At 41.2% G+C, this 22923-nt stretch overlaps 1 protein-coding gene across 2 annotated transcripts in view; it reads right to left on the bottom strand.

Annotated features, from left to right (window-relative positions):
• Positions 1-22463: 22463 nt before the first annotated feature.
• FAM120B (family with sequence similarity 120B) overlaps positions 22464-22923 on the bottom strand; it is a 57761-nt gene continuing 57301 nt past the window's right edge. For both annotated transcript variants that reach the window (XM_052673776.1, XM_052673766.1), the window contains exon 11: positions 22464-22613. In XM_052673776.1, coding sequence (XP_052529736.1) covers positions 22601-22613 — 13 coding nt within the window. In that variant the 3' untranslated portion in view covers positions 22464-22600. The remainder of the gene's footprint in view (positions 22614-22923) is intronic.

Raw genomic sequence — 22923 nt, 5'->3', positions numbered from 1 at the left:
AAACATCACAGGTGATTGTGCTGTTCAGTGCAGAGAGCAAAACAAAACCTGGCAGACCAACTGCAGCCCTCAGGACTGGTGCTATTTTATCAGCTCTCCTGCTTTCTCTTGTGCCTAAATCCTAAGTTTTCCCTGTGCCACAGAACCCCAGAGGCACATCTCTGGCCTTTCCCCCTGCTCAGTTTAAAGGTGAGATTAATAATTTCAGTGCATAAAAAGGGAGAGGGGCCCAGCCTATAAAATACATGAAACCTCCAGATTTCAGTGAGAGTTAGAAAGACTACTTCCTTTGAAACAAACAATCAGAAGTGTTATCTGTACTATTACTGCACAATTTCCTCTGTGCTTTTCAAGGCAGTAAGTGTGACTAGCTCTTACAGCACTCAGCATTCCCAGTTATTGCACTATTAGCTATATCTGCTTCTTCAGGTGTGTGGAAATGGGATGGCAGGCTCAGCCTGGCCATCTAGGTGCTGCCGTAGTGCAAACATCTGCTTAACACTCAGTGCTGTGCTGCCAGCACACAACAAAGCTGCCATTCAGATGGATGCTGCTAAGGGAGAAAGCCAGGGGTGAACATCTAAACCTGCCCGCAATTTCAGTGCGTGTGTGTTTCACTTTAAGGGGATGGAAGGGCATATATTTGGAAAGCCAGCTGTAACGCTCTTAGATAGGCTTTAGAACAAGCCAGCTCATCATGCACAGCAGATGCTGGCTTCATAAATGTCACAGAAGGCAGTGATGTAACCTGCTGCACTGTTTGGCTGACATAATTTATGTGTGCAATCCTACAGAATGCTAATTGTTTATAAAATACATTTTTAAAAAGTTGTTAGTCAAATTACTAAAACATGCTACAGAAACCTTGGCTCTTTTTCCATTTCTCGTGCTATTAACATACGACAGCGATTAGCAACAAAAAGAAATTTCCAATAACTTTAAAAATTTTTCATTTGTATGGTCTGTTTTAATCAGAAACTTTCTTTTATCTGCATTCAGCTGCATGCTTTGTCAAGTACTGTACCACCAACAATACCGGGAACTTCCTTATTATTATCCCATTTATGCCAAGGGTTCTGATTGCTACCCCCCACTCCCATCCCAAATTTAAAGGAAAATGGAAAACTGTTAAGGAAAATTAAACCCTGCCGAGTGGTTGCTATGCATTTTGAATAGCCCTTTTGTGTGTGTATTATACATACATACATACTACATGAACCTTTTATTGGCTAAATTTGTACCCAGTGTATGTTTATTAAACAGCCCCAAAAAGCCCCCGTTAAGAGGCTCCTGCTTCCAGCACGTGCTGCGTTTGCAGCAGCACTTAGCAGATAGCTGAATAAAGGATGAAGGCTCAAGTGTTAAAGAGCCTTTTTATAGCATATGAAGACTTTACAGCTTGACACGTGGAGTTCTCTCAGAAGCTCCCATTTCCAGGACCTTTTTTCCTCTCCTATTGAAACTTCTGAAAGTTTGTTGGTTGTTTTTTTTGTTTGTTTGTTTTTTTCAATCCAACTTAGTGGTCATTAAAATAAACAGGACTTTTGGCAATGGTGATACCAACATACAGACTACTTGAAATCTGTGAATTCCACAGCGCTGCTTGATCAGGGGCCATACAGATGCAGCCCCCCTCCTGCAACTGGCTCTTTCCAGAGAAGCCTTTCTTGCTTCACGGGGCTGCAGAGAGGGAATGAAATTCCACACTGGCACCAATGTCTGCTTAAATTTAGACAGAGGATTGGAGCCATTCTAAAGTCTTTACTTAAACCTTCTCCACACAACACCTGCACTGAAATTAAGGGAAGCATCAGCAGGAGTAAGGACTGCAGGACTCAGCCCTTCAACACTTAGGTAACTCTGTGAGGAACAAACAGGCTACTGGAATAAGGCTGCCCTTGGCTGGAGTGGCAAAAGGAAACCAATGAGCCCAACAGCACTCCCCAGCAGTTTAGGACAATGCACGAAGAGGAGAAATTAAACCAAAATGAGGAAGACAGAGAAGCAGTGTCCAGTTACTTTGAGGTACAACTCAGCTGCAGTGCATGAGTTGGTACCTGAACTGTGAAACAATTTCCAGGAGATGCTTCAGGACAAGAAACAGAATCCTGGCTTTGCAGTTTATGTGAAGGAGGAGTTCAGATACATCAAACAGCACCCAAGATGGACCCAAATGGAGTTTTGGAGGGCAGGAAAGTGGGAAGTTTTCTTCTTTTTTTATGTTCATGCTCATTAAGGGAGGCAATTTTCTTCTGCTTCCCCTGGATGAGAAGGCTTATTCTGGAGATGTCTGCAAATGAAAATTCTCACACTCAGATGAAGGGAAGGGTAGAAAACCAGTAGCTGATTGAATTTATGACAAGATGTGGGTGTTTCTGAATGGTAAATCATGGTGTATCCAGGAGAAGTGACACACAGCACTCTATGGAATAGATGAAGTTGAATGCTATGGCATTAATTTCCTGAAGGAACTCTGCCTTAGCCTTCCTGCACAGATCCTCCCAGCTGAACACACAGCTCAGGTACCAACACAGAGCATGCTCATGAGCTGAGATTAAAAGTTTTTCCTAAAGATACATCTCCAAATTACTTTCCTGCATCTTCTTACAAGCTCAGGTTGAAACAGTTTTACAAGCAGTTCCTTGCTGCCATAGGACTTCTCCACAGACAAGTAATTGGTACATTTATTTCCTCATTTGTAAGCAGAGCAGAAAAATATTTTCAGGTGCTACACCTCTATTTTCCCATGGCAGATAAGATCTTAAATAGTGCTTACTGCATGCTCTGGATGGGGGCTATCACAGCTCTCCAAAAGCAATACCTGCTGCTCACATCACTCTTTGAGTTTGCAGGGCAGTGGCTGTTTGTGACTATCCCTTTCTGTCACTTTTGTTGTCCCTGATGACTCCCAGACAGTGCTGGGAGCACGGCTGAGGCTGATTGGCCCAGCAGCCATTGTTAGCTCTGATTTCTGACAAGTCTAATTCCGGATGCTCTTACGTTTGTGTCTGCTGTGTCAAGAGTTCCTGTAGAGGAATCTTCTTCACCTAATCTCCTCTGGGATATTCCTAAGTGTCTTGTTTTCTCTATTCCTCCTGCTTGGGCTTTGTGCCTTTTGGTTTGCACACCAGCTACATTCTCAACAGCAGTTCCAAAGAATCTGGAGGTAACTTCAAGTATCTCTATTACAGGAAGAAATTCCTCCTATTTTTCCCAGCTCAACTTAGCATAGATTGAGTAGTTTCCTTGGCTAATTACTGTTATTGCTCTTCTCAAAGACAGACATGGTGTCTGTGTTTGACTCTAGAGTTTTCCAAGGTAGGAAAAAAGTAAAAAAAGCAAGAATAACCAGTGGTTTCAGGCACACAGTGTGCGTTTTAAATAGGACCAGAACTCACCACTGAAGAGCTACGTCCATTTTTGTAACAGCTTGGCATCCTTCACAGAAGGTTTTACTTACTGGGAATGGATGCAGGAACTCGATGTATCTCACTGTGTTTTCAAAGGAGACAGGGACAAAAAGTGACATTAACATTAGATTCCTAAATGTGCAAAGAAGGATTTGAGAAAGTGCCTGAGGTATCAAGGATTCAGAGCAGCAGTCACTAGGATGTCAAAATTACACTCTGGGGTTACATTCCTGTAAGTCTCATGAAAGCAGCTGGGTTGAGGAAGATGGTTCTGTTTGTGCTGTTATTGAAGAAAAGGCATTGGCAAAAGCCAAACCTTACTAGGTGCAATGAATCCATCTGGGAGACATAATGAATGTCTCAGTCATGGAAGAACTCTCAGCTAAAGGCAGTTTTTTATTAAACATCAGAGAATACAAGCACAAAGCAGAAGTTCTGCAGTGATCGTGCTCCTTCAGTTCCTTCACTCCTGCCATGGAGTATATTTTGTTAACTTTCTAACAAATTTCCTTATGTGGCCAATTCTCAGGTTCACCTGTCTTAGTTATCATGGGCTATTTTAAAACGTTTAAATCAAAGCAGTACAAAGTATTACACAGACAGTCCATTTGCCTTATTCATCAGTCTGTTACTACTTGTAAGTTTGTCTGCTCCTTTCCACTGATTGTCTATATGCAAGTAATCAAAGAAACATAACTGGGAGATCTGTGCTAACACTGTTCTGCCTGAGAAATTATTTTCTGAAGATAATCTTTTATTTAATTTATTGCACAACCAAACACTGCTGGCCAGGACTGATACGGGTATTTGCAACAACATGAAAGTTAGCCAAGTACGTTGTTTTGCTAAGGATGAAATACTTCTCAGCTATATATCCATTTCAACAATTTTCTGGTCCAGACCCCTCTAGTCATTTCTTATTACAGAGAGACTGGAGAATGAACTGAAAAGTTTGAGTTTGCAAGGCTATATATATGAAAATCCAGTAAAAAGAGATTTATTCATCTGGTACTGAAGGAAAGCCAGGGAAAAATTGGCAATATCAGGAATTTATGGGAGTCAAGTAACAAAGAATTGCATGAAAGAAATCTGTTCTGAAAAGAACCCACTTTTGCATTATTTTTGCTGTTGTATCTTAGAGTTGCTGAATTCTGCCCTTTCACTGAAATTTCACACCCTCTACTTGGTTGAGAATAAGCTGAGATAGCACATCTGTCACCCTCCTTTTGCTAATGGGTTGCTCATAAAGTGGAGGTACAACACTTTCCCTCTTAATCAAAGACTCAGGGTAGCGAGTCATATCATTTTAAAGGGAAAATGTTGAGTTGTATTCATTTATATGAATTAGCAAAGATTGCATTATCTCCGTGCTTGGCTGTTATAAGAGAACGTATCTGTATGGTTTAGCAGTCTGAAGGCAAATTACAAATGTCAAGCTGATCAGCTTTTCCAGAAAGGTCACCAAATGAAATCTGAAGTATTGGTTTTCTTTACATGCACTCATTCTGTTTACATGATAGTGAGCTTTGCTGATGCTTCCAATACATGCATCTTTTACTGCCAGTTTGAAATATTAGTGTCAGTGAACACACACTTTAAACAACTTCAGAAGACCAAGATCTAACCTAAAGCCATATCTGAGCATGTGGTTGCAAATGCACTTCTGAATGCTGCTTAGACTTGCAGCTAGATTCTGTTTCAGGATGCTGCCAAACAAAAATGCAGCTTCACAGATTAGTACTGTGAGAAGTATGAATATCTGTGGCAAAAAAAAAGGTCTTTGGGGACATCACTGGGTCAAAGTAATAAGGCAACAATGACTGAGAAGGGAGAAAGCTCTGGGAAAACAAAGAAACAGGGTCCAAGGAGTCGAAGGTGTCTTCCATCAGAGGAAAACAAGAAAAATAAATTAGTAGTGGAGAAAAGCCTTCTGTATAACAAGAGATCTTTGCTTTTATCATAAAGTATATTTTTGTTAATCTGGGTCCAATGGCAATTTTTATCTGTGATTTTTTTTCTACATGAAGGGGAAAAATGTAAAACAATAAATAATGTTTCAAAGAGAAACAAATTGTTTGGAACCTGAAAGACCATGTTCGAAGGAGGTAGTAGGTATTTATCAGCCAGGGAGACAAAGGAGAGTGGCTCACATATCCAGACAACTTGTTGATGGATATGCTTGCCAAAGATAATTTAGTGTTGAACACTGAGCTGAAAGCAACCAAGTAAAAATCAATAGGTATCCAAGTGGTGCTTGCAGAGCAGTTTTACAGAGGACAGCAGACATCAAAGTATGCAGGGAGAGCGAGCTGTGGCCTTTTCAGCTCTCAGAACTGAATTAAGTCAAATGCACATGGTTTCTTCATACAATGCTAACAGGATAGAGGGAAGACTTAAGCCCGTCAGCAAGAACAGAGCAACGGATAAACCTCTTTGACTAAGACTTAGTTTATTTAGTCAGATGGGGGAAAAAATGGTACACCAAAGCCCCCCTGAAACGACCACTATCCCATCTGTCTGTGTTATTAACAAAGACTCGTCCAAAGGCTGAGTGGTGTTAACAAGGCATCTCTGCTCATTTGAACTATACGAAGGTGTAGAAAGCCATAAAGTTAAAGCATTCACCAGACAAAAACAACAGAAGGTGGTGAGAAATCCAAGAGGATCCGCTCTCAGAATTCATTTCAAGGGCACAAATGCAGGCCACAAAATCCAAGTAACAGATTTTTTTTCTCTCGTCCCATCAGTAAATTAAACCTTATCCTTATAGCATTATACCTTATACCTTATAGCATGAAAAAAAAAGAGGTGTGCAAGTGTGTAAATCACAAAAATATATTATGGAGTTCTCTGTTGAACTGTGATCTTTGCTTGTTATCTAACCACCCATCACCACAAGAAAACAGAATTCAAAGTACAAGAATATACAAAGTATAAGAGAAGGAAGATGTGTTGTACGCTGAAATGATGGGTGAAATCCAGCAGTAATACAGATCTTGGCTAATGCACGAGAAAGTTGGAAACCAGACACAAAACATTATTCACTGACAGTAATATAATAACATGCCCTCCTGAGACTGCTGCATGCAGGGTACTGATTGGCCCACATGTCTTTTTGGGATGCAATGCTGTTAGTCTTTTTTCAGACAAAGGAAAATTGGGAGCCTTAGAACTCATGCAAAGAAAATGGCATTATCAATATAACTTTTCAATGTTTGGATGACACTGGGAGATTTCATCAGGCTTCTTTCAGAAATTACAAGAACTCACATGCCATCTGTTTGTCCCTAAAAGTGCAACAACTGATGCCATTATCAACTTTTCTCGGCTAAAGGGTATGAAATTGACTCCAGCCAGCTTCCCCCATGCAAAGATTGCTTATTCCAGCATGAACTGCATGCAAACTATTAAGCCAGAATTTGGAGATGATTCCTGCAATGTGAACTCACTCTGCTGGATCCAACAAGTTATGGCTAGACAACGGATGCCAAGGGGAATTTGGACATTCATTGGAGTCATCATCACCCAAAACGGTCTTGAAGCTTATGAATTACAGATGTGTAATGTCCATTCCTGCCAAACTGATGAATGCTTATGCATTAGTAATGGATTCAAATGCACAAAGCCATACCAATTAAGTGACTGGCAACAGAGTTTGCAGGATCTCTACACTGAAGATATGGCAGAGAAATATGAAAAAGAAAATAATCATTATCTAAAATGCCATCTACAAGCAGCGTAGTGCTATACAAGACCTGTGAAGTAAATAACCAACACATTTCCACAGGGGGAAAATACTGTGTTGTTTATTGGTGGTATATTTAAACTTAGCAGTTCTCCATTCATGTAAGCTCTCTGTGTAATCAAATAAAGTGAGGATTATACACAGAAGCATGCTTAGCATCACTGTAGTACCTCACTGAGAAAACTGTCACATCCAAGCAAAGTCTACAGGTACTAACATCTGCAAGGAGCTCTAGCAACAGAACATCTAAATGACTATGGCTCAGTGGCTGCTAGCTGGACACCCATTTGTACTTCGTAAGATTTCCTCAGTGAGTTTTTTTTGGTAGACGAAGCAACTATTACAGATGGGTAAATTGTCCTTTTTCACCAGCTTTCCCTAAATGGGAAAACAGGTTCCATGGGTGATGACAAGCTAGTGCTAGCACTGAAAAAAAAAGTTCTGTTCTCTCCCTGCTCTCATTGCTCGGTTCTGTCCTTGTGGTACCATATGCTGTCTACTGACACAGGGGTTTGTGCAGTCATGTAGTGAACTAGTCTGGAGAAAGCGGGTGCAGATACACCCTGCCAGCGCACCCCTCCCCCTCACAACCTCTGAAATAATCTGCAAAGTTTATTTCCAGCTGAATTTCTTCCAGTTCAGCATTAGGTTGCAGAAGGGAAAGTACAGTGAAATAGTACAAGAGTGAGAACAAGCAGCCAGAAGCAGAGGAAGTATGGAATGACTTCTTTTATCAACACTGACAACTTATGTGGGCTTAAAAAGTTTATCTGACTACAACTCTGGGATATTCCAAATAGCAACTCATTTCAGTTTATGAATTACCATTCCATAACCCCGTTGTCACTGCCTGAAGCTGGTCTGAACAATGCAGGAGAAGAGGGTTGTTTTTTTGTTTTTTGGTTTTTTTTGGAAAGGAGAAAATTCTCTTTCAAAAACTAAACTCAAGAATTTCTTCAGGTGTGGATAGATATGAAAAGGACTCAATACCCAAAGCCTTCCCCTGCACATTGAGACACAATGTGATCCCTCACCCCAAAATACGCCTTGCCTTTGACAAGCAGTAATTCATGATTACCAAACACCAAAAGTCTGAACCAGACAACGTCCTACTGGGAGAGTGTTTGAAGGAACTGAGGAAAAAGCTCAGACTCAATTTAGGAAAGCCCAAACTGAGTAAAACAAGATCACACATATTCAGAGAGCTTTTCATTTGCATTAACCTAACTTCACTCCTCTAATAAGTTACAGAAGAGGTGCTCCCCATTTGCTTTTTTGCCTGCACAACACACACAGTTTGTTGTGCAGGTTTGACAGTGTCTAAAACCTGTGCAGATCTCTGCCTCCAGTGGGAAAAGCAAGCTGTCTCCGCACAGCTCTAGATTACTTATTTCTGCTCACTAACAGCATCACAGCAACAAGTGCCATCTTGAAAACTTTGAGCCAAGATTGTAAAATAAATCAGCCTCTTTCCTCAGAAAGTTTCAATTTTGACAAGTCTATGACAAAAAACCTCAAACATTTATTTTACCCTTAGCATATGGTTCGTTTAAGATGAACTTCTTAGCTTCAATTCACTTGCATTGTCTTTTGCTAATAAAATATTTTAAACACATGCCACGAAGTATTTTTTTTTCTCCATAATTTGCTTTATTTCAGCACAATTTAATACACATGCTAATATTGCATTCTTTTGTACTTTAACACAAAAACTGACATAACTAAAATTGAGAATTTCAACCTCATAGAAATGAGGTTATAAATAATCTGTGAATAAAAGTGGTACATCTGTTCTATAACAAATATACATATTTCTGCTTTTTTCATCGATTCTGAGAATAAATACCCCTAATATTCATTTTCTGTGGATGCCTACTTGCTCTCCTAAAGGATGGCATTGGAGTAGTTTTGGTGGTACCCTGGAGCCCTGTTTGCTGCTGTAGTGGTACAGCTGGTGACAACTTTTGGAGAAATGAAGCATCCTGCAGCACTCTCCCAGATCTGCCACTCACTCACAGCTTACATTCTGACTTGTATTGTTGTTTTTTTTTTTTTTAATTGATTGTTGGGGCAAAATTGAACATTCTGAGCTGCTGTCGGTTCTCTGATACCTGCTTTGGCTGAAGCCAAAGTCTCTTTAAGATAAGGAGGTTTTATATGCAAAATACACTCTAGCCAATTCAGACGCTGATTTTAACTTCTGCAGTGTTCAGGTGCAGAGATGTCTCACTTCAATCTAATGATTCAAACCCACCTTTGTATAAAAGCTCCTACCCTTTCCATAGGCAGCCTACAAGACTCTGAAAAACTTCTGGAGTTCTGAGAATCATTCTTTTCCCTCACAGCTCTCTGCAGGCAGTAGCATACCTAGTGCTGATAATGCCAGAAACAACAACCAATTCCTACCCAAAGAAGAGACCTCACATTTGGGATAAAAGCAGGTAATGCCATTTCCCTCTCCTCTCCAGCACAGCCTCCCCTCAACAGGGGCAGGCACATTCTCTGAAACGTTCTCTGAAAGTGACATATGTCTAATTGGCTGAAAGGTAATATTCAAAGGCCCGCTGCTCCTCTCTGTGCTCAGGGACTGCAGCTGGCAGAGTGTTAAATCAGTTAACAGTTGGGCCCATTACTGTGCTGCACCACTGCTGCTGCTGCTGCTGTTACCGGGGCTGCTGCCGAGCTTGGCTCATTGAGCCCCTCAGTCAATGGAGAAGGCATCTCTATTGTGCACCTCAAAGCATGCTCACAGCCCCTGAAAGAGAAACAGGCCCCAAACTACTGGGGCAGATCGTATGACAGGATTACTTGCTTGTTGTTCCTCTTTCTTTCTTTCTTTCTTTTTTTTTTTTTTTGTCTTTGAAGGACTTCTATTGGACTATAGGAAGGAATTACGTGAGGGGGAGACCGTATTACATAGCGACAGCTGGAAAATTGGGGACTGTGGACTAGTAACAGAGCTGGGTTCCTTCTGTGCCTGCTGGACACCTACCTACAGCATCTTTTAATTAATTTGTGTGGAGAGCGATCTGCAGGGCTTGGGCAGCACAGAGCAAATCCTCCCACAACCAACATTAAGGGTAGGCTGCCTCCACCACAGGTACAATGGGATCTTTTCACAAAAGTGCACACAACAGCCTCACTTTGCACCGAGAGCACAGCAGTGCAATCAGGGATGTACTGTTTATTAATCACAGTACAGCACCGACTAAAGTTTACTTCCAGAACTGGGGACAGGCTACAGCACCAAAGACCTCGGCTACCATTTATGATGCAGCCAATAGCTGTTACAATCCTATAAATGTAAAACAGCAAGAGTATCCTATCCTTATCTGGAACTCCAGCATGACCCTTAGCCATTGCCCTTTCCTAGAAATGCTCAGACATTACGAATTGCTGGTAAATGATACGTCTTTGTCTCCTTGTTTTGTACCACCTCAAAGCTTTGAAATTATTTAGTTGAACACTTGCTGTTCAAAAATCACTCCATAAATCTACACGGCAATCTAACTACGTAGCCACATTAATAGTAGAAATTAATATAACTGCTTAATCTCAGTCAAAAAATTGCAGAAAACGTGCAATCCTGTCCTGTGTAGAAATGCTGCTGGAGACTGGGCAGATGGTGGCTCATACTATCAGTTTTCCCTCATGTTCCTTGATCAAGGGAAATCCGTGTTGTCAATTCTTAGAGCAAAGTGTTAAATTCTGTGTTGTTTTGATTCAAGATGTGTAGCAGCCCAGGCCTGTAAAATCAGCAAACCCCCGAGCTTAATGAAATTCTTGGAAGAGATCAAAAGTTGGCCCCATTTTCATCTGTTTTCTGGCACAATTATACCATTCTGGCAATGCAAAGGGACACCAAAGCAGATTTAAAAGCAGACTGGCACCAAACGAGTCACTACAAGAGAAGGTATAAATCTAGAGTGCCCGGGCTCCACTGTGGTAATTGTGATGAACTGAAGATAAATGCCTTTACCATAACCACAGTAAACACAAGGCAAAAGACTCAGCTTGCTTCTTGACAAAAGCACAGCACCTCACATTCACCACAGAATACAAACCAGCACAGGCACTTACCACAATGAGGCAATGCGAATCCCCACCCTTACTGGCCTTGTGGCAATTTGTTCATTGCTCGGCCCCAGGGTGAATAAAACCAACCCATTGTGCCAGAACATCCTGAAATAGCAACATATGCTGAAGTTGTACACTATTATTGTTAACACCTAGGATTATGTCAGTATGTATCACATCCAGCTCTACCACGTGTGCCACGTATTCTCTGAGCGCACAACATTATTATACTGTTCAGTCATTTAATTAGAGCAATAATTGATGTGTAGGGTAAAAAAGAAATAGCCCCTTTTCTTACAACTCTTACAAGAGCCTACAGCTCACTCTTATGAAAAGGATCTGACAGGATGAGTTACCAAAAATGGGAAGAGAAGGAAGATGCTAGGAAGAGAAGAGGATTTCGGAACCAGAACAAGTGAGGGGAAGGAGTGGAATGGCTAACCAGAGTGAGCAACTAACAGGCACACTGGGAGAAAACAGAAAGGACAGGCTAAAAACTTTACTTTTTCTGTGTAAGGACTACACATAGGATAAAAGGTTTCAGTAAAACAGAAAAAAGGCTGGGTGGAGGGAGAGGAATGGATGGGAGAATCTTTGGCACTGGGGCTAAGAGATCATGGAAGTGCCCAATATGCTCCAGGGGCCAAAACTGCAGGGTCAACAGTGAGAAACGCCAATTAGTACTGACAGAAAATGAGAGGCTGAGGTATTTCACCACCTCGCAGTGTTTAACACCTACCAGCCATCACTTCTTACCCTGCTACCACCGTGCCGAGTCTAACCATCACAGCAGCCTTCCCAACAAAGTTCATTTATCGGACACTGCTCTTTTTTCCTCACATTAAACATGGAGAGAACTAAAGGGGACAGCCTGCCTGGCCCTCGTTTCTGGTATGCAGCTCCTGTTGGCACCGTGGCTGAGCGGGGACCCTTGTTGTGCAGTGAAGGGCAATATGGTCTAGTGATCTCAGCAGGCGAAGGCTGGGAGGTGGGCATGCCTCGATTCTCATGCCAGCTCTCACATTTTGCTTCTCTCTCTCTAACATGGGAATACCACCTGCCAGCCCCATAGGCTTGTCATGAGGATTGATTAACGCTTGCAGACATTTTTAAGAGGGGGGAAAGCTCTCCAGACAGAGCTGCAAAAAGGCTGCATGCGGGCAGTTTTATCATCGCTCTGGCCCTGCAAACCAAAGTTAAGGTTGTAAAGAGATGATTACATTTGGATCCAGCTATGCCTGTAAGACTTGTGGCTGTCAGACACAAATACAGAACACAGTAATTACTGTGAGCAAGTGACTCCGGATGAAGGGAAAAGTTGCTTTTGCTCAGCCCCAAAAACAGGTCTGCAGCCCTGCACAGCATCAGACTTACAGCACTTCTGTGCTGTGCCAGCCACGGCCCACTGGCCCTTCCCACACACACCTTCCCGCCAGCAAACCCGCTCCTGCCCTTAGATCTGAGCTTGCGATGGCAACAGTTGATCACAGCCACCACGTGCACATAGGTTCCGCTCCAACCTTCCACATTCACCCCAAAACGTGCAACTTGAATCCTGTGGAAAGCAGCCAGTGTAAGGACATGGCAGGGACATGGTAACCCGTGCCCACCCGGGGCTGCCATTCCAGAGCACAGATAAAAGTGAAACCCAAGCAGAAAATGTTTGTGGTGCCACTGGCAATCAAGGGCTGGGTTGTCCCAGCAACGGGAACACTTCATCAGCTCAGCTAACAGATGGTCAGTGAGCAACAGGCAGCATATGTTCCAATAAGCACTGACATCAGCACAGATGGAGGGTGGGCAGGAGGCTGGCCCTGAAACATAACCTGACATTTCCTTCTCATTTGGTGCTGCATTGTTATAACTCACACAGGAAGATTAGCAGGGAAAAGTGAATAGCATTAGGGAATCTGCTCAGGAACCGATTACTAACACTTCAGTGCAGTTTTAGATTTTTACTTAACCAGAGTGCAACATTGTTAACAACATTCAGGGGCAGAAAATGAAAATGCAGTGGGTTTTAACGACAGGCTTTATTTTCATCACAGGCAGGTTTTCCCAAGAACACTAATTAACAGATTGCCACCTTCTAAGACTCTGGATCTCCAGTTCCACTGATTTCTTCGGCTTTTTCTTTTACTCTTTCCACCCCTCCCCCAGCAACATGCACCCAAATGCCCCACAGGATTAAATAAGCCCCTACGACGCATTGTCAGAAAGTGTATAACTTTCCTCTGCCTAAAAATAAACTTTAATGGTTGCTACAAAAGACAGAAAAACGAAGTGCCCCTGAAGAAAAAAAAGAAAAACCTCAAGCCTATATCATTGCTGATGAGAGTTCAGTAAAAACTAGGAATCAAAGGGGACTATGCTGCTTGGAAAGCAATGAGAGATTGATCTGGGAAACAGGGAATCAGTATGCAAACAGATTGCAGGCATGTTGTATATTTATAGTCTTGCACTGAGGATAACGGGAAAGCATGCTGGACGCCTCCAAAAAGCCTCTTTGTGACAGACAGCAGGATTTCAAGCATATCTACCCAAATGATGCTGGCAGACTGCTGTATCACAGGCAAATAGTAAAGAAATGCAACGTGCAGCAACAACCTTTTGTTACCTTGTAAGATACTTTTGGAAGATTTTTCTTCCAATTACACATGGGAAAATTTAGTAGGCACCTCTCTTTAACGCTATTGGGACTGGGATGTACATCCATCTCTTGGGCAAGCAGAGGAACTCGCTGTGAAACCAGCCTTCAGTCCTGGGGGTTTATGAAGCAGTTTCGGGGATGGCAAACACTTGCATCTCTGTTCACTGTACCTTTCTTTGGTGTGCATGAATTTGCTCAAAGACTTGCAGTCTGGAGCCCACCCCACCAATTCTTATTCGTCTCTGAAGCCTTACTCAGATACTACACAATCCTATTGCCCCTTCTCATAAGGATCTCCTACTTCTCTTTTAGCAAAGGGTAGCACAGACAGCCAATTGCTCACATTTCAAGTGGCTTCTAACTTTGCACACCTCAGTATCTGGCCTCAACATTGCAAAACTATTAAGGGTAATATTTCATTGGCATTTAGGACCCACTTGCTGCAGACATAACAGTGTCAGTAAATCCAAACTCCATAAAGACTTCTAGAGAAAAGCAGGCTGTGTTCCAACAGATCACAAATGGGTGGCACAAGAAATTGGTACATCTTAACCAAGGTCGTTAGGTAAGTAAATGACAGGTCTGGGAAGATGCAGGGGAGTTAATCTGTTTCCTAACTGTCCCATATCCTGTTGGTTAGACAGAATCTTCTCACAGCAGGCCAAATTCATCAAGTCTGAAAGACTCAAGTCTGAAAGCATGTGTACAATGAGCACTCTTGAACAAAAGATGTATGCAAATGAGTGGACAGTGACCAGATATAAATTGTAGATTTCTGCAGAGTAACAGTGTGTCCCATGCCCTCTTATTGCTGACTTCCACAGACAAGCACTGAAGTTCTAGTTAAGCCATTTAAAGACATTGTTAATCCAAAACCACTGAGTAGCTGAACTGCCTTTCGTCAGTTTCAGGAATAAGGTTGCCAGATGTTTTATACTAATAGCCTATGAAGAAGACAATCCACAAGTTTGGGATGGTTGTCTTCCTGTTGTAGGTCATTTTTCTTCCTTTTCTCCACTTCACATGTATGAAGCTTGCACATACATCTTAGTTTGGTGCAGTCTCACTGCATGTTACTTTGTATTTTAAACATCACCGTTTGGTTCTTTGGCAAATCCTCACCTAAGTTAAAGCAGAATAGCTCCTTCATGATCAACATTCTGCTTACATGGCAGTTTAGGCTGGACAGACACACAAAGTCAAAGAGAAAAATTCAAAGCATGTATTTTAGCTGCGGCAGTAACAGAGATTGCTTACAAAACACCTGCAGGGTGAGTACAAACAGCCAGTATCTGCCCACTAAGAACATTTGGAATGACATTTAACAAATTAAGACTTTTAGGATCCAGGAGGATTGATCTTGTTTTGCATAATGTGCATCAGAAAAAAAATATCACTCACATCTTTATTTGCACTATTTGAACCAAAAAAAGAGGTAAGCAGCGCATAGTCAACTGAGACTGTCCCTAGAAAGCACTTGATTGACACTGTTCCCCACACAGAATTACTTTAGTCAGCCATGACTGGGGTAACACCATGCTATTCATGGAACTCATACTAACACTGGTGTGGATACAGAAGTGCTTTAAATTCCAGATGGCTAATATTTTAAATGTTTTCCAGAACAAATCTAGTGCTTCCAAACAGTCACATGTGGTTATATAAATGATCAAATAAGTGATTAATTAGGTTATTAATGGCTTTAGGTACAAAAAGATGTATGTTAGATACTAACTCCACTCACACTGCAACTGTAGAGCAGCCGTATAGATTCTAAAGGGCAATTACAAGCCTGTTATTGGCATTAAACTGGAAGAAGATGTATTTAGTTTAGATATTAGGAAGAAATTCTTTACTGTGAGGGCGGTGAGACACTGGAACAGGTTGCCCAGAGAGGTTATGAATACCCTCTCCCTGGAAGTGTTAAAAGCCAGGATGGATGGGGCTTTGAGCAACCTGGTCTAGTGGCAGATGTCCCTGTCTAGAGCAAGGGGTTGGAACTAGGTGATCTTAAAGATCCCTTCCAACCCAAACTGTTCCACGATTCTATGATACAACCCATGTATTCCCATGAATGGTGGGTTGTGTCTGCTCATTGTTGCAGCGGGCATTTAGTCAACACCTTCTAACAAACACTTTTTCTTGGAGTGAGCCCAACAGTGAGCTTTTGGATGCAGAACTCAGGTCAGTGAGCTCATCTGTAAGACTGCATTAATGTCTCAGAACTTTGGCCTATTTGCCAGCATGTATTATCCTTACTGAGCAAATTTCCTTCCGTGTGACTCAGATAAAATATTGGATCTTTTTGCTCTGAATTCTGTTAAATGAAACACTACATAACAGTGAATCTCTCACCATGCACACCTTCATCTTCTTCAGCATAGACACAAACATCGCCCAAAACCCAGTACCTGACTGATTTTCTGCTTCTGGGAGATGAGTGGTATTCTTGAAGGGGCTGACAGTGCAGGGAGTAGAAACACACAGCAGGAACACCGTCCACATGATGAAGCACCTGCCCTTTGGGGTGAATGGGAAAGGAAGCCCTGTTCTCCCTGGATCAGTGCCCTGCTTCCACAGCTCTAGCAACAGCAGATATCACAACTGCAATGCCTTGGAACTGAGACCTGGAACTAAGTGAAAACCTGGAACTAAAGGAGAAACATCCAAACAGAAACTGCTATCTACACTGCTGAAGAAAGTGTGGTCTGGGGGCCCTGAGCAATGACCAATGTTTGGGTTTTGAAAAGAGAGATTGGTTTACCTCCATGCAGAGTTTTCAGTCAATCTGACTCCCTGACCGTAAACACGGCACAAGCAAACTAAGTCTGCTGACAGCAGTTTTCAGTTTGCTACTGCCTGCTGGGAATTTTCAGGAGCTCACAGACCAGTAAAGGTTCCAGACTCCCATTCTGCTTTATCCTGATAGCCTTGCTGTACACAAACAGAGCAGGAAATATCCCCCAGGAGTCAAGCATGCAGAAAGGGATGTGCAGTGGCAAACAGCTGGGAATCACTGCAGAGTACTAACGCAGACAGCCTATACCATATGCCCTACACCTACAGCTACCATCTCTGACAGGACAGACAAAACTAAAGTCATCACAAACGAATACAGGACACCCAGAATCAGTTCCTGGAAGGCTTCCTGAGCAATTGCCTTTGGGACGTGGAGGGCAGGGGTCATAAAATACAGAAGAATCCTTACTGAGCACAGTGCCTGAGGCCTATGAGAGATCACAGCAAATGGTGTGCTTTGCCTTGTGTTCCCATCGATATGAGGGCTGCAGTGATATGTTAAAGCATCACTAATAGAGGGACCTCAGCAAAATTTGCTTGGAGGAAGAATAAGCAGAGCAATTCCAACGAAGCTCATGCAATATTAGGAGCATATTTGTGCAGGGACTGGCAGTGTTTTACAACCAATTGCAGGTGCCTGATCTTAATGCTAGCAACCGCTCCTTTTTGTCTGTACTGTAGCCAGGACTTGTGAGTGTGAGAGAGATTGAATGCTTTGTAATGAAGGTATATTGTAACATTTCTCTCCAGGTGGCACTTTGTTAACAACAATTAGATCCTGATTGATCTTTGAAGGGCTAATTCTTATGTGGTTTGCAAGGGTCCTACAAGGAGCAAGTGTTGAGTGGGGGCACTTTAAAAGTATTAGTGAGGAAAAAAAAAAAGAATAGTGCCATAAGAAATTTGCAATACAATGCTCAAGCCTCCTTTGCACCCCACAGTAATTTGTTCTTATTCCTGTTATTATCCCCTCGGGCACTAATGGTCACTTTATTAATTAGTTGAAAATTGCATTCTAGGTCAAATGGCAGCTTTTTTCCCTCCCATTGTTGCAAATTGCTAGTGGTATGGCCCAGTAAATGGCAGTGTTACTGCAAAATGGGAAAGATCCTTTGCTTTTCAAGATAAAGCCCATGGACCAGCTGCGCTTTCCATGACATTTCTAAGCAGAGCATTTCCCCAGGCCTGCTTTTAAGCAGTTAGAAATTAAACAGAACTCACTGTCATTGTTGAGATTTCTAATCATAGGCTGTTACTGTATTAGCTCTCACTCTCCTCACCCTCCCCCCTATTTTAATTCTAGCTGAGCCTGTTTTCTAAGGTGCATCTCGGCAGTGCTTAGCCCCATTTCTCAGGAAAGAAGGCAGAGTGTTTAGGTGCCTTCGTTTATGATGCTCTAATGGAAATACTTTTGAGACATCTGCTCTAGCAGAAGAGGACAGATGCTCAGCAATTTCTGAGAAATATGGTTCTGTCTGTGGCATCTGAAGTTAGAGGCTCAAAAATTAAAAATCACTCTTGCAAGCATTGCTGGCAATGTAGGAATAGAGCAAACCACAGCCTCTGAAAACAAAATTGGAATTGGCAGATTTTGTGAGAGCTTTTCATAAAGAAAACTCCTACTGAGGACAATAGGTGTTTAGCCTTTAGACAGGAGGACCAGCCCACCAGAAGTGAACATCAAAGCATTCTATTTTCCATTAACTCCTTTCTGCAGCCTACTGTGCTGGATGCAATCTGTCACGCGAGTTGTAGCCCAGCAGTCAGGACACCTACCAGAAGTCAGGTCTGGGCTAATTTCCCAGCACTGTCAGCCTAACGCATCTAAAAGGATGTGGTTAATCTGAAGACATTTGCACAAGGCATCTAAAATCAAACATAACCCTTAATTTCTATTTTTCAAGCAATACTCTCAGATTCTCATTCTTCTTTCAATCCTGTTCTGTAAAATTACATTCACACTGATTTATCATCTTTTTTGGTGGGCCCAATCTAAAACCAACTTAATGCAGGAAAGAAAACCTCCCTCCCTGTGGCCTCTCAGAGATTTGAAGTCATATGGAGCAAGATTCCTTCTTGTACAGGAATCTTGTACAGGAGGAAGATGCTTCAGTGCGTCTGACAGGAACTTCACACATGCTATATACCCTCACATACCTAGAATTATAACCATTGGTGGATTAACACCATTCCTTTTTGAAGGCTGTATCATATCTAGCGCATGGAAAGGAGAATGCATCTCATCCTCCAGCAGGCTGGACACCCATCCACTCAAAATTGCAAAAGCTCCAGCAGGCTGTAGCAGCTGCAGCTCCTAGTTAGCATTACATGCACAGTAAACAACCCCTTGAAACACTGCACTCTGGGAGCACAAGCAACAGAAGCATTATTATTATTATTATTATTATTATTACTATTATTATTATTATTTTGTCTTTCAATTCCTAATTTCTAAAACAACAAATTATCAGCCTCGCCAGTTTGGGTTTTCTCTGTAGACAGATGGGAGTGTTGATCAGGAAGAGGGAGGAATAACGTGGAGGACTGATCAAGCAATAACATGTTAGTGTAAACAAATGCATAATCAGAAATTTGGGATTTCTTTCTTAGTTCCAACAGGCAAGTGCTAGGACACACAAACTGGCTTCTACTAGCACTTTTTTTTTTAATTTTTAATGCTATTATTTTTATTACTTGGAGCAAGAATTCCTCGCAGAACTATTTATTAACAAGAATTAACCCAGTAACCACCAACGCAAAGGAATTGTAGTCTGTTCTCAAAGTAAGGGACAGCTGAATTTGCAGGTTATTGACTACTTTTGAACAATTACTTCAGGAAATCATTCAAAATGTAACCTTTATGAAAAGCACAAATCAGGGTCACTGTCAAGACTTGCAGAGGGATCTCAAAGTTGCCAAACAAGCCTAGATATGCACAGAGTCTGTTTTCTGCACAGGGGAAGGTAGTGGAGAAATTATCTAACACCTACAGAACAAAAGCATTCTCAACAGTGTAAGTATTGCCATTAGCTAAAGACGTTTTAGATTAGGATTATCACTGTATTTACTAAGCAACACATTTAAACCTGGTGATCTTTCATATGCATATTACCTCACAAGAGATCTTCATCACCAGCATGCTTCAAAACTGAATGAACTTTGCACAAATTGAAGGCCCTCCAGCCGAATGTAGGCTGGCACTTAAGGATCTGATGGGTAAGTATGCCAGAGGCTGAAGATGATTATCAAAAAGCATAGCATTACACATTTGCAGCCTCTTAGATGAGCTGCATCTTCATCACAAATGAAAATTGTTCTCAGAAAGTAAATAGCAGGCCTCTGCTATTAACAGTCTTTTTATTAGAATAAAGCTGGATCCAATAAAGGTAATTCCAGAATTGTTACCATGAATTAAGCATTCCAGATGTCATAAATGATGTACAAGTTTCTCGTCACAGTTCTAAAAACTACATTGCTCTGACCAATGACGTTTAGAGCTAACTACAGGGCATTCAGAAATCCCATCTGAGGTCAGAGCAGTTCTTACAGTACACTCTTGCTCTTTAAGAAGTCTAAAGACCAGCTGCATAGCTGGCTACTGAATATTTAAGACCGAGGGCACTAGTCTTTACTTACAAGTCTCCAGGGCACTGTTAGAGGTATCATACCTAGGACTGGTTTCTCTGTCTAGTATTTTGTGTGTTCTCTGGTATGGTGAAGAGGACATGAATACATTTGAAATATCACTGCATTTCAAACTGAAATTCATGCCTTAAGTATATTGACTTTGAATGTGTAGCTTTTTATCTACATGACCACTTACAATAATAGGCCATTCAATAAGTGATTTAAATAGCAACTACCAGAGAATAAAAAGTACTAACAACAATAAAAAATCCTAAAAGTTGTATGCATCCTTCATATCCTGTGTATCTTGTTTTCCCAGATAATGCATTTTGTCTTCTGATGATGCTTATTGATGAAACACAATTTTGATATTAAATATGAACACCTAAGGTAGAATGCAACACTGTGACTGAAATTCTGCAGTCCGTGCAGCTCTTTGGCCCCTCTCTACATCCTATGTAGTATGTAGAGATATGGATGACAAAACTTGAAACTGCTAGAGCTAAACTCCTGTCTGCACTCATATAATCCTTAAAGTTGGAAGGGACCTCTGTGGACCAAATGGCCCTCAGAGGTCCTTTCCAAGTCCAAGGATTCTATGATTCTATGATTGTTTTGAACAGGCTTCACAATTTGAAACGCTGTATACTAGTTAATGGGTGAGAAAGGTCTGAATGTCAGCTCTAAGGTCTATGAAAGAACAAACGCAAGTTCCTAACCAGAGAGAGCTTTACAGTGACATTGCTGTTGCAACTGTTCTCAGTTTTTCAAGCTGCTTTCAGCGGCAAGCTATTCCATAGAACATATTTATTAGTTTTACCTTGTCCAGTTCCTATGGTACCTGCAGTCAGGCTTTCTGATGCCCTGTGCTATTTGGGCCTTGAGCCCAACTGCCACAGAGCAGCAAGTGTGGGCAGCTGGAAGAGGGAAGGGCAGATGCAGTGGGGGAGCAGGCCCACAGTATCCAAGCAAGAGCAGAGCAAGTCTGGTGATGGTAACCAGGTTCATGTGAAGTCTCATGATTGCTGGACAAGTCCACGGTAATGAGGCACATCCACTGTGAAACCAGGAAGCAAAATGTCTCTTGTTGGTCACTATTTCTATTGAGTCAAGGTAGACCAAATAAATGACTGACGTTAATGAATGTTCTCCGAAACTTTCTTCAAGAGGAGATGATAAATAAATGTTCAATTTCAATTTCTTTGGTGAAAGACAGCTGCACTTCATAAAGGCTAAAGAAAATGGTAAACAATCTAAACAAATGAAATAAGAATGCTTCCCTGGCGTTATTTTTTTTTTAATTCACATAGACTCCCTCACTTCAAATCCACACCTGTTTTACCAATTCAAAGTAACCCATAGGCAGTTACTAATGCAACATCATTAGGTTGGAAGCTTTAAGGCTGTTTTCCTGTACATTAATTCCTTCTGCAGTCCATAAGCCTTGTGGTACTCTGATCAACTTAAATTTCAATGACACTGGAAAATAATCCCTTTATCTTTCAGCTTCCTCCTACATTGGCTCTATGATTCTGAGTGGGAAAAAATCTTAGCTTGGAAATAATAACAGCAGTTTCTGTTTATAGTCTAGTATTAGGAGGAAAAAAACCAACACAAATTCTCAGAGTCTAATAGTTCTTCAGTAGTCAGGGCAATTATTACCAACAATTCATATCATATCACAACTAGCACAGCAAAAATCTCACTCTAACTGTATGTAATTTTGTTTCTTAAGGCCAACAGAAATCTTCCCTTGTATCTGAATTGAAAGAGGAATTACTAAGAAATTCTGGCTCATAGTGGCATTCTTTTCATATACACTGTTAAACACAAGATTCCTGAAACTAAACAACTTTCCATAAAACTCAGACCATATTATTCCAAAAGCTTTGGGAGTGAGAGGGAGAAGAAAAAGAAGAAAAAGGGAAAAAGAAAAAGGAAAAAGAAAAAGAAAAAGGAAAAGGAAAAAAGGAAAAGAAAAAAAGGAAAAGAAAAAAGAAAAAGAAAAAGTAGAAGAAAAAAAGAGGTAGTACAATTACAGTCATTGACAAATCAAGCAAAAAAGGAAGTAGGAGTATCCCTTTCAAGACAGGAGTCCTGCAACATAACTCAGATACTATATTGTGTAAAAACTGTGTCTGCTCAGAATTAGAAATCCTGTGTTGTTGTCAATTTATTTGTTTAGTTGTTGCTATACACAGAGTACAAAAGAATGTATTTATTGTGTCACAATCAGAAAAAGACACACAAGAAAATTATAATATTTTTATCCACTTCCAGTATTGAGAAACTTCATCTGGACGACCTAAAAAATCAACAGTTGTGATGAGCCAAATAAGACACACAAGCATCAACACTGAAACAATTCTACTAACAGAAAGTCCTATAAAAAGTTTCAAAAGCAAACTGCTCATGAAAGCCACATGTGCCTGAAAAGTATTATTTTGAATTTCCTTAAAAAAAAAAAAACAAAAAAACCCTCAAATAAAAGGAAATCAAAGGAATTTAGACAGAAAATAATAGGTGGATGCCAAAGGTGTACAAATTCAAGCCAGATAGAAGGCACTGAATGTTTTTTTTTTTTTTTTTTTTTTTCCATAACTAGCTTGAAATAT

Source organism: Tympanuchus pallidicinctus, unplaced genomic scaffold (assembly GCF_026119805.1).
Source record: "Tympanuchus pallidicinctus isolate F22 unplaced genomic scaffold, pur_lepc_1.0 scaffold1, whole genome shotgun sequence".
In the NCBI taxonomy this organism is placed as follows: Eukaryota; Metazoa; Chordata; class Aves; order Galliformes; family Phasianidae; genus Tympanuchus; species Tympanuchus pallidicinctus.
This window is presented reverse-complemented; position numbering and strand designations above follow the sequence as displayed.